This window comes from Anomalospiza imberbis, chromosome 3, assembly GCF_031753505.1.
Source record: "Anomalospiza imberbis isolate Cuckoo-Finch-1a 21T00152 chromosome 3, ASM3175350v1, whole genome shotgun sequence".
Taxonomy (NCBI): domain Eukaryota; kingdom Metazoa; phylum Chordata; class Aves; order Passeriformes; family Viduidae; genus Anomalospiza; species Anomalospiza imberbis.
Genome location: NC_089683.1, coordinates 82,347,395 through 82,364,585, shown reverse-complemented (window position 1 = coordinate 82,364,585; position 17,191 = coordinate 82,347,395). Strand labels below are relative to the sequence as shown.

Sequence of the window (17,191 nt, the reverse complement as noted above, 5' to 3'; positions counted from 1 at the left end):
ATTCTTCAAAACAATTGCTCCCAACATCAGGGGAATTTCTTTTTCAAAAGGAATGCATGAAGCTGGTGCATTCATGATTTGAGCAGCTGCACATGGAAGGCTGAAGCAATTACCTGCAACATCAGCTCACAGTCATCTCTTCCAACAAAAATCATTTCTCGTGGCAGCCTATGTCGGGTGCCTCCACTGCTCACCAAAAACCAGGATGTTAAGCTCATTTTCTGCTTAGCTGATAAATCCTTGGCAAAGCTACGTCATCCTGCAGTGAGAAAGAGAGACACAGAAATTCATTTTAGTTATTTTTAGCTACAGTTTCTGCTCAGCAAACACTGTGACCAGAATACAAAAAGCCTCTGAAAATACAGCATTCTCAATAGCATGTACTGAATCCAGCAATCACAGGAAGCGAGAGGCTTCAGATTTGCATACTCTCAGGCTCTGCTTCATGCAACTAGGCAGATTTAATTGGTAGCCTTCTGCAAAAGGAACAAACAGCTAGCTAATGCCAAAGTTGTACGTCAAATTGTCAGAAAGCTTTTAGCATTTGACCACTGATTATCAAGATAATTGCTACAATAATGCTTCACTATCACAACCAACAGTGTAGCAAACATTCACAAAATATAGCAAGTAAATTGCACGTGTGTTATTATCTTTTCCTGTGGAAAATAACTACCTCATCTGATTTTAAGCTCAAGTCCTCTGTACAGCACCAAATCAAAGGAGCATTAAATTAATGGAACTTTTGCTTCTTATTTAATCTCAGTTTTTCAGGATAAAACATCTGTTTTGGAAATCTAACATTGTGCATGTAGTATTGCAAATAAAGTAGAGCAAAATGAACAAATTAGAAGTTTTCTGTAAGTATGAAATCCAAAAGAAGCATTCCTACAAAACTTTACCATTATTTATCAATAAAAGATACAACATATTCCATAAAAGAGAAGAGAAAACCCATAGCTATTTAAAATGTCATAAATATGGATAAAATCTTTTACGGAAAACTTCTTCACACGATATGATTTACTTGAAACTGGACAAAAATATGATTAAATTTCTCTTCAGAGTAATTCAATTGCTAACAGCTGAAAAAAGCTTTCAGAGTATTCCAAATCTCTCTTAAAGAAAATGCAAGCCAAAGCAATTATTTCATTCATTCATAACCACACTGTATTCATTGAAAAAGAAGCTAAAGAAAATCAAAAGCAACCAGCCAGCTTTTCTCTCAGTACCAAATAGCTGGCATTTCTCTTCCATTTATATGTCAATTAGTAAATTTCTGCAAGGTTAGCAAATGTACTGTAAGTAGACATAAGTCTGTAGTGGACTTGAGCATACTCTTGAATAATAGTAAGAATTCAGTGAGGTCCTCAAAACGAGGGCTAAAATGGAAACACTGAATAAAATGACAATTCAAGCACTATGCCATCAGACAAACTACAATCAAGGAGATACCACAAATTAGTAAAACATGTAATGATAACTATGTTTAAATCAAAACATCATGTGACATGACAAAGAAGATTTTTACAAAACAATTAGTCAAAAGGTGGTAAAATGTACCAGCAGAGCTGCCAATCCAGTCAAAAAAAAGGAATGGAATTCATATGGAAGAATTTAGAATGTCTTAATGTGCTAAAGAGCTACTGAATAATAAAGTAAATATGCATTGCAACAGCATTCTATAGTAATACTTAGAATAGAATTATCTTTCCACAGCTGTATCAAAACACATTCAAGTGCAACGCATGTCCACTTAATGTTATCTGACTCAACAGAAGTAATACAGCATCTCTAACATATTTTATTTCTAGAAACTAAAAAGATTAAAATTAAATCTTCAATAAGAACTCGCTGAAATAAAATTTAAAGTGATGTAGTTACAAAATACATGTTTTAACAATTAAAATGGATTGTTCAGCACCTTTGAAGGAAATTAATATTGATATTTTCAATTTAATCTAGTTTAACATGACAAGATAAACTAGGTCAATCAAATGACATTTTTCAGTTCCCTTTAAGAGAGGAAAAGGAAGTATCACCAACAGCCAACCTACATTCCCGCTTATAATGAGTAAATTAACTGGATGTTTGACAGCAAGCATGCTGATCAGTATCAAAACTCCTCATTCTGCTTATATCTTACTACCTTCTAAAATTTCCCATCTGTTTATCCTAATTACATTTGCACCATTTGGCCTTCCTGCTCTAATTGGAAATTCATATGAAAATCTCCAAGATTATACAGAAAAAAATTGAAAATTGGAAAAATTTCTTAGTAAAAACTACGTTGTAGTTTACACAGGTAGACTGACTGTAAAAGAGGAAAACTTTTTATTTATAAAACAGACAAGTAGGTCAGCAACTAGAGCTAAGGAAAAATAAACCAACACTCCAAACTTCCTATAAATGATAAAGTCTGACAACAAACAGATTAAATTAAGCTATGTGAAATATTTTTTTAAAATGTATTATACAAAGCAATCACTGCCACACAGCTTGGCAGCACACTTGTAGTTAAAAGTCCACCACCAGTTCTATCAAACTTAATTATGATGTTCTTTTGAAACAGTCGCTGTCTCAACTGCAAGAAACCATCAACCTAGATACATATTTTATTTTAAAGTATTTTTTAGAATAAGCCAATGCCTTTGATCAGAGCTATGCTGCAATCTGCATAGCAAAACTGGCTGAAAAAGAATCCAGTAGCAACAGTTGCTTAATATCAAAACAAAAAAAAAGTGCATTAAAATTTTATATGGAACTGCACACTTATTAGTCATATAGACAGTATGTGGACAATTACATTGCACCCTAAAAAGTTCATGAAAGCTTGCAATGTTTTGAATAAACTGCTGTCTCAAGTACACTGGCTGTAGTGTTCTGAACAATACAAGGATGAAAGACACTTCAATGCCTAGGAGATACCAAATTAAATTACTACAAGACAGATGCAAAATCATCACTAGAAGTGTCTCTTTACAGAGTGTAAATTTAGGTCATGATAATTCTTGCATTGAAATGTTATAGATACTAAAAGGTTACACAGGGTTCAAAAAGCAATTCTTTTCTCTCATGAATGCTTATTATCAATCCTGTTACATGCACTGAGGCCACTTACAGCTCAGGAAGTGCAGGCACTGTGCATTTTGAGGGGCTGGGAGAATGCTCTAGTGAGGTTTCACTGTCCCACCCAAAAACCTCTCGTCCTTACCTAGCCTTTCTTTATGCATGACAGGATATTGTCCCAGATGGAATTGTCCTAGTCCAGTACAGACTACACTTTTCAGATGCAGTATTTACCAAAAATACTTCTACCCTAGAAAAAAAGAATTTTAAATGTTTTATTGAAGCATTTGGTTTTATTAGTATTTCCTAAAATGGCAGTATTGTGTTGTAGTCTTTAACCAAACTAGCAAACATTTTAAGAATAGATTATTCAAAGCTTCATTCCTGATGCCTGCAAATCAGTGGCTGAGACATCTATGGCAGCTGCAAAATATTTCCTTGTCTGCAGAAGAAACAGCATTTTATGGTGAAGGACTACAACTTTCAAAAGACAGTAACCAGTGTGTCGGAATGAATATGTGGGTAATAAGTAATTTGAAACAGATGATGCAGCAACAGAGAAATTGGCTCCATCATCCCTGTAAATATACTTCACTCCTAAGAACTAAGATCCTGTATTATGCAGCCAAAAGATGGGTGTAACCAATTTCAAATGTCTAAATAGCCATTGGCAAGATTAGTTTTGATACAGTCATGTTATTGCAAATAAAAATCCTTAATAACCTCAAATTTGAGCATTTTACAGACTACATTTTTGTACTTGCCTGTCACTGAAAACAGATCCAACTAAAGTTAGTGAACACCGAGACAACAATCCTACAGAGAAACAAAAAGTTGTGTTTAAAATTTAAATTAAACCTAATATATGTCTAAAATTCCAACTTTTAAGCACTTTAGTCCTCCACATTAAGACTGAAAATAGTGTAATTTTAATGGTATACAATTATCCTATTACTGTACAACAAATTCTACTTATGAATATTTTAAAACAACATTAAGAAAAGCCCTGCAACAAGCTGAGACACAGTACTGACAAAGTCTTAAGCCCTTTGTTGCCCATTATTTGCCCTTATAAATTCCTTTTTCCAGCTGCTAAAGTATTTGCTAAAATTAAGTTTACCTTCTCATAAAACTGTCTAGTAAATTTGGAGAAATTTCTGAAGAAATGACTGAAATATTTCTAAAACAATGTTAGAGCAGAATATTCTATGTCATTTTTAAGAAAATATTAGCTGTACCTCATATATGCAAATTGGTATTGAAATGTGGCAGAAGGCCTGAGTATCAGTTTGTACCTTGTATTATTGCTCTTGTACAAATCCATTCAAATGGACAAAGACAAGCAAGAGGCTTTTGAAAACCTTCCTCATGTATATGCAGTCAACAAGGACAGAGATAAATTCTCTCAACACATCTGTCTACACAGAGGTAGTTAAATAAATTTGTGGAGCATGCTTTTTTAGTATTATAGCAGCAGTTAGAACAAAAATAAGGCATCTTTTCCCAATACTTTCAACACATCCTGTGTTGAAACAAACAGGAGGGGTAGAAGATACAGGAGAGAACACCACCACACAAGGACAAGACACTTGAACCAGACCTAGACAGATTTTGGAATCACGACTCAAGAAAGGTAAACTTCAGAAGTAAACCATGACAAGGGAGAAATCAGAAATGAGAGCATTGATGGGGCCAGTAATGACTGCAGAAGACCTGAAGTTGAAGCTGGTAACCAAATCACAAAGAAATTGTGTCAGCAAACAACACTCACTGGAAAAGTGCCTCCCATGACTCCTTTATTGACTATTCAACGTAATAAAAAATACCAGTGCCAGCAGTTCTAATTTTGACTGAAATGGAGAAATCTATGCCAAAGAAAGAAAAGACCAAACTGAAGGTAACTTCAACCCTGTGAAGATTATTGTATCCATATAATTGATATTCAAAAGTAATCTATAAATAGAATTGATTAAATCTAGGAAGCTATAAGTACTAAACAGCACAGTAACGTTGTCTACTCTGTCAAACCCTCTGAAGTGGGGTAGTGTAACACACCAAGTGTTCCGTGGGCGATCATAATTAACCTACTTACATGCATCAGAAAACAACCTTTAACTACATCACCACATATTTTAATCAGGATTCTACCGTACTCAGGTTAAAACAAAGAGCTTAACAGTCCGTTAATCAGTGTTCTTTTTCCTCCCCTCATCATGTGATTAGCCTGTGTCTTACTTACTGCACATCACTAAAAACCTTTCCTGAATTATTAACTTCCTCCTGACTTCATCTGCCATGCTCAACACCACCACATGAGAAATTCATTAACACTTACAGTAAAATCTCCACAAGTAGTTGTAGAAAGGGTTTCATATAAATGGGGAACTGTAGAGAGCATTTTTAACACTGAAATATCTTAATCTTGAAAATTTAAGTTCCAAACCCACCAGCATTTCATTTTAAAGTACCTAGTTTCACACAATATACTGGTATTCAAATGGTCTGATTTATTTCTGTTGCATCTCTGAACACCTAATTCTTTAGCAAAGTAAGCTTAAAACCACACATAGGGTGGCTAGAAAATTAAGACCACTTTTCCAAAGTGAAGGGCTCATGTGCCATCATAGAACTATAAAAACAAGAAAATAAGTCATGCTCTAGGATGGCTTCTAAACATTTAGTCAAGAAACTCATGAAACTATGCTTGGCGCTTTTGTAATTCTCTGCTGCCTTCACTGCTCATGTTGCTGGCATCTCAGAAAGGGAGACAGAGGGCTGCACCAACAACAGTCTCCTGACTGAAACTGTTTTCACCAATTCCTAGGGCCAGTACACCAAGGGGTTTTGTTAACAAAGAAGATGTCTTGTGCAGGAAAAAACTCAAAAAAACCAGCAAACCCAAACAAAAAAAAAAATAGGAAAGTTGCAGGACTGAAGAACCTTCTGTTGAGAGTTGGAATTCAATCTACAGAAGCCATATGTCATGCTACAGTAGTGTGTAATGTTGCTCCTCAAACACTTTAAATAAATAAATATGCATCTAAATTTAAATGGCTTAGGCTAATGATCTATAAAAATATTTTTTCAAGTATTTATGACCTTTTGTGCACTCAAGCATACTTCACAAGTGTTGGCCATAAAGGTTAATCAAAATATTCCTTTAAAAGGCTCTTAAAATAAAAGGCAAAGGAAACATAAATAAGGTAATTTATGCTTAAAATCACTGAAATTCTTCATCAAAATGAGAAGATTAACTCACATAATTAGGAAAAACGACCAAAAATTCCTAAATTTTCAGCAATTGAACAAACTACTATTATTATTTTCAAATATTCACTGACTGGAAAATTCACCTGAACACATCCCTCTAGAAACATTAAAATGCTACATACAGCTCTGAACATGAAACTGTTGCTCTTTTCACTGATATAAATATTGATATTAGTTATAAAGTTCATTAAAATTTTATTAAATTACTAGAAAAGAGTGAAACTGGATGGAAAGCATACAAATAGGTAAAGTGGAAGAAAACAGGTAACTCAAGTGAAAGAAAAGGGACTTATCCATTCAATTTAACTTCCCTGCTCAAATGGGGAACAGGAGTGTGCTTAGGATAACTGCCCCTATCACTAAACTAAAACTTCTCATAAGAAGATGTTGCCTTCTCTCTTAAAATTAGTAAGATGTAACTGACAGGGCTTGGAATGATACCCTTGAGTATTCTGCTTCTGGAGTATTTGACCTGTTCCACCTCAGCTCAAATGTCTGAATTTGGCCACAATTCCTTGAAAAACAGATGGAAAAATCATACTGAAGCCTTACAGTATGTCAAAAAGATGCCATTTCCAGTATGGACTGAAAGATGTAACCATGACAAAATTTTACAGTACAAAAGAAATACTGAGAGCAAAGAAACCTTCTTAATCATTATTCTGCAATACATTCTTTTTTACCTTCTTTGCCCTCCATGCTTTCAGTCTTGTGGTTGATATTCTTCTACAGAGAGATGGAGGAGGAGGAAAGAAGGCAAAAAAAAAAAAAGTAAATCTCCTTGAATCTTATGTCTGAAAAATCCCCAGAACTTTTGTTTATAGACAGAGAACATCTGCTACATCCACTATTATAAAAAAAGATTTTTCTAAAAGGTATTTTAAACTTAAGAAGAAAAAAAAATAGATATAACTCACAGATGAGAAACAAAAAAAAAAGGAAAAAAAAAGCAAGAATCAGGACAGCAAGTTCAGTCATGCCCCTCACTTCTTTAATCAGTACAATCCTACATAGGTAGATATACACATTACCTATACTGCCTACCATAAAAGACTAAAACAACAAGAGTTACAGCGTTGTATCAAATCTATAAAGCAGCAGCAGTGTATTTCTCAGGCAGTTTGTGACTAGGAGAAAGGAAAAGGGGGCAGGGGAGAAGGGGGAGGTGGGGAGGGAGAGACAGGCAACCACACCTTCAGCTTTACAGTGGTGCAACAGGAGGCGACAGGCTGGACCTAGCACAGATAGGCTGCAGACTCCTCAGCAGCTTTTGAAGGAAGAAACTTCCTCATATTTTAATTGCAAAAAAAAAAAAGTCTTCCAGCTGTGAATATCACTAAGCATAAAGAGAGATTTTCATTCTGCATTCAAGGAGTTTGAGATCTCTACAGAAGGGACCCAGATACTCTTCTTGCCCTACAGGTCACCCCTGTAGGAAAAAGGACAAGAAAGCAGCTCAACAACAGAGGCTGTTGCCTCTGTCAGGCAGCAAATCTGTACTGTAACATTGCTGCAGCTCTGGGACTGCACAAATATCCTCTCCTCTGGTCCAGGTCAGAATTAGATCCATGTCTATTTTACCACTGTGACACACAGGAATGGTTGTCAGAACAGCAACTGAAATAGACTTCTTTTTCTGCCAACAGTGCAGCTGCAGTCAAAGTTGCTTTGGGATTTTGATTTTGAAGGACAATGACTTAAAGATCTTATCCGACTCTCTTTTTTATACAATAATGACTAAAAAAAAGAATCCTGTGATCATGCCCTTTGCTATAGCACCAGTATCAACATACAAATGCTGCAAAGGAATGTATGAAACATAAGGCTTACCTGATGGCTATCAGTCATTTGAGTGTCTCAATATGCAAAAAGATCTGGTCCAGTGACAATTACCTGCTGCTATTATTTCATGTGGGTAACATTGATACAGCCAGGAGCAACCAGAGGAGTACCAAGGATTACAGAGCAGTGATAAAGCACTCTGGAACACCGGCAGTTTTCACATCAGTCTTCCCAGTTAACGGGAAGGGTTGAAAAGGGCCAACTGAATCAGGAGAATCAATATATGGTTACAGGACTGTGCCGCAAACAGAGGTTTGGCTACTTAGACCATGGGGCTCACTTTGAAAAACCTGGTCTGCTGGAGCACTGCTGGGGTTTATTTATCAGAGAAGGGGAAGAGTATCTTTGGACACGGGTTTGCCAAGCTGGTGAAGAGGCCTTTGAACTACAGTTGCCAGGAAAGCATCAGAGAGACATGGTAGGATGGCTCCTGTGACTGAAGTGTTAGAATAGAAAGCTACACAGTCTTTAGGAATGATAGGCAAGGCAGAAAGGAAGGGGTATCACCCTCCATATCAGTTACCAGTATGGAGCTCCACCTGGGGATGGATGAGGAGCTCACTGAGAGCTTGAGGATCAGGACTAAAAGGAGGGCAGGAACAGGTGGGTTTCTGCTTCAACCTGTAAGGTTGGTGGGTTTCAATCAACCTGTAAGACTGAGCAGATAAGGCACCGTTGATGGACAGATAGGAGTGTTCTCACATTCAAAAATCCAGATCCTCATGGAGGATTTCAACCATCCCAGTACCTGTCGGAGGGATAACACAGCAGGCTATAAGCAGCGCAGGAAGTTCCTGGAATGCATTGATCATAACTTCATTCTGCAAGTGCTAGAGGAGCCAGCAAAGAGGGGATGGTGGACCTGGTTCTCACCAGCAAGGAGAGGTTGGTGGGGAATACGAAACTCAAAGACAGCCTTGGCTCCATGGAAGAGTTTGAGATCCTTAGGGCAGCAAGGAGGGTGGACAATAAGGACAGTTCTCACTACTCCAAGGACTTCAGGAAAGCAGACTTTGGCCTCTTCAGGGATTTTCAGTCTCTTCCTTAGAGTCGGATATAGCCCTGAAGAGAAGAGGGGTTCAAGAAAGCTCATCAATATCCAAGGATCACATCTTCCAAGTTCAAAAGAGATGCATCCCAACAGAGAGGAAGCTGGGCAGATTTGCCAGGAGACCTGCACAGATGCAAAGTAGTTTCTGGACAAACCCAAACTGACACAAAAAAGAAGCCTACAGAGGACTGAAGCAAGGATAAGCAGCTTGGCAGAAATACCGTATGAACAGCCACAGATCAGGCGAGGAAGCGAGGAAAGCTAGTGCCCTAACAGAATAATCTGGCCACTGATGCCAAATGCAACAAGAAGAGTTTCTTTGGATATGTAAAGAAAAATATACTAGAGAAAATGTAGTATTTTCCCTCTCCAGAAGGAAAAGAGTGACCTATTTACCTGGGATATGGAGAAGGCTGATTGATTCAACCACTTTTTTGCCCTGCTCTTGACCAGCAAAAGCTCCAGCCACACTACCCAAGTCACAGAAGACAAAGGCAGGGACTGGGAGAATGAAAAAACATCTACTGTAAGAGAGAGAGATCATAAAGAACCTGAGAGACCACCTTTAAGTCCTATCCTAAAGAACCTGAAGGTGCACAAGTCCATTGAATCTGTTAAGAGACATGCGGGTCCAGAGGGAACTGGCAGGTGAAGTGGCTAAGTCACTATCCTCAAAAGAAAAATAAATTGTGAAGCTATTAAGGGGGAAAAGAAACAACATATCAAAATCCCTAGTAGAAGCTAAGAGATCAAATGGTATTAAGAACAGCAGACTGAAACAACGTCCTACACTAATTTGACAAAAAAATAAAATACTGACTTATCTTTACAGAGAATACTGGCAAACAAGCAAATCCTTAGCCTGATTAGAAAACTTTGCTTAGGACTGGTATTGTGCATGAATACAGTCTTACACAATAATCATAAGCCTTTATATATATATATATTGTTCTTACAGTAATAAGAAGTACCTGAAGAATGAATTTTTCTTTTTAAGTTATCCTATCTAAACATTAAAACTTACTCCATTATTGGCCACTAGGATAAAGCCATTAAGACTTGAAAGAATTATCCTGTTTTATTCCTTGATACCAGACAATAATGACATTTTGCATTTATTAAAGAAACAGCTCATTTTGCATTCCTAATCCTTACAATCATTAACAAGAAATCATTTCTTGTGAATGTATTTTTTTTGCAGTCTCCCCACACTGAACAGCAATACTTTCCAAAAGCTGTTTTCAATAAACAGCTAAAATAAAGGCTAATAACTGCTTATAAGAGTAGCTTAATTTACGTTCAAACAATCGAGTGTTCATTTTTTGTCCATCCCTCTCATTCAGATTAAGGAATTGCATAAAAGAAATTTTAAAAATTCCCTATTTCACATAGTCAAAAGAGGTCATCTCTGGAGAGCGTGCCAAGTATGTTAATAAAAGAGTACATCTGATAAGTAGCCTTTAGAAACTATTGTGGCAAGCCAGCCAAAGAAATGATAACCAAAACATCTTTGAGAAAAAGCTCCCTATGATGAAAGCTACAGAAATCCTTCCTTTCCCTCTATTCCATATCACACTACACTATTGCTGAGATTACAAATAGGAAAATAAACAAATAAATACATATCAGGTGTGGCACTTGGGCAGAATACAATCTTAAAAGAAGCAGTCAAGTCCTCCTCTTCCACTTTCTATTCAGAGTGTCTTCATCATAGCATATTTCAAGTGATTTTGTAGGCTGTGTGTGATGAGGTGGTTTTATTTGCTGTGGCCAAGTACTGACCACAGCCCTGAGCACTACCGAAAAAACAAACAGCATTTTGCAAATAAAACTGGACCTCTTAACCTCCCAAGGGTGGTGATTTCACTTTCCCCAAGATTGTGAAATATATAGAGTTTAGCTTGTGATTCAAGATACTTAGTAAGATTAAATTACATTCAAGGCAATGCACATTTTTTTCTTCCTTCATACTAGGAATTATTTATTTTGTGGGTATGAAGATAAGTTTACTCTCCAAAGAAAAGCAAGTATTGAAGTAGTTTTAATATCTACCTTTCTCCTTCCAATTCCATTTACTTCTTGACACAATAAGTACACAGAACATGAAAGCAGAAGTGATGGAGGACAATTCTTGATATCAAAGTTATCAATCTCCACATCCATTCATAGCAATACAGATACATAACTTCAAAAAGGTATTAAATTGTTATTCTTTGCTACACCTCCACTGTAACATGACAAACGTTTATCATATTCCACACAAAATATTTGATACATTCTCTCCTCTCCCTTATGGAATGCTTTGGAGCTTTTTACAATTACCCTTGACAGCCAAGTCCACAGATGTATTTTTCTTGGAAATACACAGAGTTGTTTGTTCCAAGATCAGTAATACAAGCCCTACATTAAAAAAAAAAAAAAAACAGTTGGATGAACTTGTTTTACAAAGCAAGCAAAAGCTCAAACTTTAGTCTTAAAGTTGCAAGAGATGCTTGCTCTAGGCAATCTTCACTGTCTGAAGAGAGGCAGAGTGCATGTGCATGCACAAAGCATAAAAATAATTCTGTGCAATAATTATGTTGAGCTACATGGGTACTCTGTGAGGTAATTAACATCAGGACAAGCTTAAAATCAAAATTATTTAAAACTTAGCATGGAAGCTCTGATGTAAAGAGATCACGGGTTTTTTTCAGCATTTTTCAATATCAGACAAAAACATTAGACTCCATTTTTAGATATTTTCCTGATAGGAAGTCCTCTTCCTGGAGATTCATATAAAAACTGAGTAGAAGAAGGCTTAAAATTATAAGTCTTATATTTTAATTATTTGTTTGGTTCTTTAATCAGAAGCCAAATAGTCCAAAGGAAATCTAATCTTAAAGTTTGGAACATGGCATTTCTTTAATATTTGTGTCCTCCTATCTCTCTTCTTCCCATGAAATGAAACTGAAAGGTACCAAATGTTACAAACACTTTCAATGTATGATCATATAAAAACAGCTGTCAAAATGACAGTATTAGAAATTCAGCAAGACAGAAAGCAGGGTAAGACATATGCACAAATGCTAAGAATACCTGTGGTTTTAATGATCCATTCTACTTATTGCAAAGATTTTAAAATGCAAATAGCGTCCTCACAGAGAAGCTATTCCACATCTGCTTGTGGTGCCTACTCACTCCTTTCCTGTGTGCAGCCAACAGAAATGTAGCTACTAGCATGGTAAGTCTTAATTCTATTTCTTCTACTATCTCTTATTTACTAAATGTGATTAAACAGTTAAAAGTGAATTATCAAAATAAACTTCCAGCATTAACACATAGAGTGCATATAGAGTTCAATATTTTTATGCAAGAACTTGTTTGAGCAGGTAGATTACAACCCCTCAACTAAATCACAATCAGAAGTCCTCACTGCTAACTAAGCAAACTATTTTCATGTGGACTTTATAAGCCAGTTTAACAATGACTGGGGATTTAAACTTGATTCAGTACACTAGCATATATTTTGCAAAATGCTACAACAAAAATCTGATTGATTTCAGAATACTTGCAGACCACTGGAAAATGCTTTTATTGGTATCATACAACAAATATTTTTAAAGGCTATTAAATGAATGTGTGTCTTTCAGTGGACAGAAATCTGGAGGAATCTATGGGAGGAAATCTATATAGATTTTCCATTGTAAGTTCAATAACTTTTTGCCTTAAAAAAACAAAAAAAAAGGGAAGAGATGTTAAAGGGAAGGCTAAATGGGAAGAACTCCAAACTACACATACTTCTCCAAGCACCAAACCAAACAAGAGGAAGTGGTTCTGTAACCCCATCCATGAAAAGGGATCAAGTAATGCTTTTTGTTTGCACTTTAGTGAAGAAGTTTGAAGGCTTAGACTTTGATTAGTTTAAGAACTACCCACACTTATATGGAAGTTACTCATTTTATGTCTCCAACAAAAAGATTATATTTCAAACTCTGTTAAGCTCAGCTGCTGTGTTAAGCAACACTGACTATGCTGCTGCAGTAGAGAAATAATCTTCTGGTTAACCAAAAATATTTTACAATGTTTTAAGATGGAACTAAATATGGCCAAGAGCTTAAGAAGTTGATTAAGACAGATCATTATGAGTTCCATTGTTAAAGGCTGGAACAATTCACATCCTGTATTCTTTAAATTATTGTATGTTTCATAGAATCTTGGAATGGGTAAGGCTGGAAGGACTTAAGAGTGCGTCATCTGGTTGAACCTCCCTGCTCAAGCAGGGTCATCCTAGAGCACATGGACACATGGATTGTGTCCAGACAGTTCTTGAGTACCTCCAGTGCTAGGAGACCATAATCTCTCCGGGCAATCTGTTCCAGTGTGAGGTGCCTGCACAGTGAAGAAGTTCTTCCTCATGTTCAGGTGGAAGTTACTGTGCATCAGGTTTTTTTAAAAATGTATTCTCCTACTACCACAAAGTTGGCAATTAAAACTCTTACTGAAACAATTTTTAGTTATCTGAGGAAGTAAGGCTTAAGCAAACATTTTGTTTCCACCAATCAATCCTCCCAACAGCAAGCTTTAGAGAGCTGGAGGTTTCAGTTACAAAGTTTCAGGAAAATGGAGAGCTGAGCAGAACAAGTTCAAAAGAACGAGTCTGTTTTCCCTCTAGAAACACTGTGCTACAAGTTCAACAATTCCCAGCTCCTTACAGCCTGCTGGCTGACCTGCGCTCACATGGCTCCTTTGTGCTCTCACTGCCTCTGAAGGGTATTTGTCACTCAAGTTATTTTCCCCACAGAACATTGTGGGGAAGAGAACAAGTTATTTTCCCCACACAACAAGAGTGAGCTCATATGCATGTTGAGATTCAGTACAATTTGGGATACAGGACACATCCCTAAGAAACCAGACATTACTTGTTCTCCCGCATATGTTTTTTTCTATTTTATCCTAATAGGATTGCTTTACTTCAAATCAAAGGCAAAGTGTTTTCCCAATGATGCCAGAATTTCAGAAGTGGGGCTTCTTTTCCCTTTAGCCTTGACTTCACAAGCCATGTAGTATTGCATGCTAGAGAGAGGGAGAGAAAAAAATACAAACATTCCCTGGACTTGGTCCCCAACATGAGCAGGTTAAGGGCCACCCCATCCAGGCACACAAGCATTTTTAACAAAATGAGTGCATTATCATGGCATTGCAAGATAAACACACAAGCACCATAATGGATTAAAGAGATGTTTCATTGATAATGGTCCAACTGTGTCCATCAATACATCCACAGAAATTGAACTATACAGTTAGAAAACAGCTGGTCTAGAATATATCGTAACTAACAACTCGCAATCTTTTGCAGACAGAAAGGCAGCTGAAAAAAAAAAGAATACTGAATAATAATGACAAAACAATTAGTCTTTATTATCTGTATTTTAATTCTAAGTAGTTAAAAAACCCTCTATGAACAACAGAGCTCCCAAGACTGATTTTTATTCAAAATATATCCTCAACTTCAAAGTGCTTTTCAGATATTTTTGCAGATTTGTTTAGAGAGAAAGAAAACACATTTTCAGATTCTGCAAAGCTTTTAATATTTCGTAAAATTCCAGTGTATGCAGAATTTATGAGAGGGAAGCAGCCTGTGCCTAAGTTTTACTAGCTGAAATGGGGAAGATAGCTTAATTAAATTTAAAAATATAGGAACAGTATGGGATGTAAAATTTATAGAGTGGCACCTCTTCATGATTAGCAGCTCCTGCATACACATTTGTATTGCAGCAAATCTCAAGGATCCTACTTTGTGTGAAGTACCTTGTGTTCCCTGCATCTGCCATGGAATAGGAGTTACTATGCAAAATTAATATATACTATCTAATTAATATATACTGACAACACTAATACACAGATTAAGATATCCTGTCATAAGTTGCTTGCATGCCCAGAACTTCACAGCATTGACTTATTTTCAACCCTAGTGCTGAAGATTCAGTGGACAGGCAAAGGGACAATTTTAAGCCTCACCAAATAAATGCTAAAGTGAAGAAGCTGCAATTCCACATTAGCTCAAGCCATTTCCCTGCTGTCAGGACGCCAACCCTCTTGCCTCGCCCCAACCACAAAGTCAGGACTTCTCCCTTTGCCGCAGCTGCAGGCCACACGTGCCTGTGCAGCTGAGCTGGGCTATTTCAATGTTCAGCTCGCCACAGAATAACTCTTGTGCTCTTCTCCACTCCCATAAACAAATGAATGGTGCCCAGAAGCTACACACCAGGGTAGGACCAAAGCAAAAGGGGTGAGGCTGTGCAGGTGAGAGTGGCAGAAAAGGGGAGAACAGGGCAGGACCAGGACAGACAGTAGCAAGCTCCGCTTAGGCCGCTATGAGAACACAAGGCAATTACACCAAATCCCCCTAAGCCTCACACAGCCTTTCTATTTAGACAAATCTATAGGAACTGTAAGGACTATTAATACAGAATCACAGAATGGCTTGGGTTGGAAGAGACCTCAAAGATTATCAAGTTCCAATCCCCCTGCCATGAGCAGGGGCACATTCCACTGACCAGGCTGCTCAGGGCCCCACCTCGCCTTGAATACCTCCAGGGATGGGACATCAACCACTTCCCTGGGCAACCTGTTCTAGCGCTTCACCATAATTTCTATTCAAATATAAAGTAGGTTTTCATATTTATCCAGTACAGATTAAAACTCTATACTTTGTAAAATATTTCAGTGTGTAATTTTATTCTTTTTTTCACTTGCTCAACCATGTTTTATAACACACCCAATGATCAAATCTTTAGTCTCTCATCTCATGATGCACTAATGCAGTTGGTCTTCTCAATCTGTTTTAGATCAGTCACCTCTAATGTGAATAATATTCATGAATAGAAAGGAAGAATTTCTATGGAAATAACTATATAAATAAAACAATACATGGACATTATTGAATAAATTTTTTTGAAGATCAATGCCATTGTCCCTCAAAAACCACAATAGATAAAAATAACAAGGCTTAATGCTTTTCTTGGTTTTGGAATGAAACTGCACAAAAGGGAAAGACTCACAAAATCCAAGAACTCAAGGATCTTAACCTCTTTAAACTAGTGTTGTCCCACTGTGCTGTTTAAATTAATTTCATTAACCATGCAAAAAAATAGTAGTATGTTTGATAATATTCATACTTTTTAATGAAAGTAAAGTGTTCCATTTGCCTCAACTGGACAACGAATAACTCATGACTTCCTGGTTCACTCTTGCATCTTGATGGTTCAGCCTTTATTTTTACTGCCACATTTCAAAAGACTTTACTACATGCTATAGTCTGTCCAGAAAACATCAAAAGGAGTTCATCTTATTAGACATTCAAGTAAATACCCAGCCATATTAGCCAAACCAACTGAAAATGGTTATTGTGGGGGATACATGAATGAGGTAAGTAAAATTTAAGACCAAAAGCAATATCAGAAACTCTGTCAAAAAATTTCTCACTTCTTAACAAACTAGAACTCAAGTCCTGATTAATTAAAAAAAAAAACTTTAAAACATTTCAACTACATGCAGGTATTGAAAGGTGACTGAAAGGTTGCCTTAGTTCCTTGTTCTGTTACAAACAGTGACCTCCTCAAAGCCAGTAACCAGGCAGCACTTTGAAACAAGCCCTGTGCAATGACAATCCTCCAAGAGTTCAACACAAACCAGACTCTGGAGTGTAAGTCTGCTGTAAGGGGAAAGGTGACTGTTGCTATTTGCAGCTTCAACAAGGCAACACCTAACACTTTAACTTTGACAGCTGAAGCTGCCAATAAAGTGTGCTAAAGAAAATGCAGTCAGGCCACAAAAATGGAGAAAAGCAAAGTGTGTTTGTTTAAGGGATGGTAGAAAAATTACACATCCAGTATGCAAGACAATTACGCGTTATTTAGAAGTGTCAAATGCTAGAGAAAATAGTATTTATTTCAGGAAAATGGAAAAAAAATATTGGCT

At 36.8% G+C, this 17,191-nt stretch overlaps 1 protein-coding gene across 11 annotated transcripts in view; it reads right to left on the bottom strand.

Moving 5' to 3' along the window:
* CEP170 (centrosomal protein 170) overlaps nucleotides 1–17,191 on the bottom strand; it is a 94,836-nt gene that overhangs the window by 70,169 nt on the left and 7,476 nt on the right. For all 11 annotated transcript variants that reach the window (XM_068185393.1, XM_068185402.1, XM_068185394.1 and 8 more), the window contains exon 2: nucleotides 114–259. In XM_068185393.1, coding sequence (XP_068041494.1) covers nucleotides 114–218 — 105 coding nt within the window. In that variant the 5' untranslated portion in view covers nucleotides 219–259. The remainder of the gene's footprint in view (nucleotides 1–113; nucleotides 260–17,191) is intronic.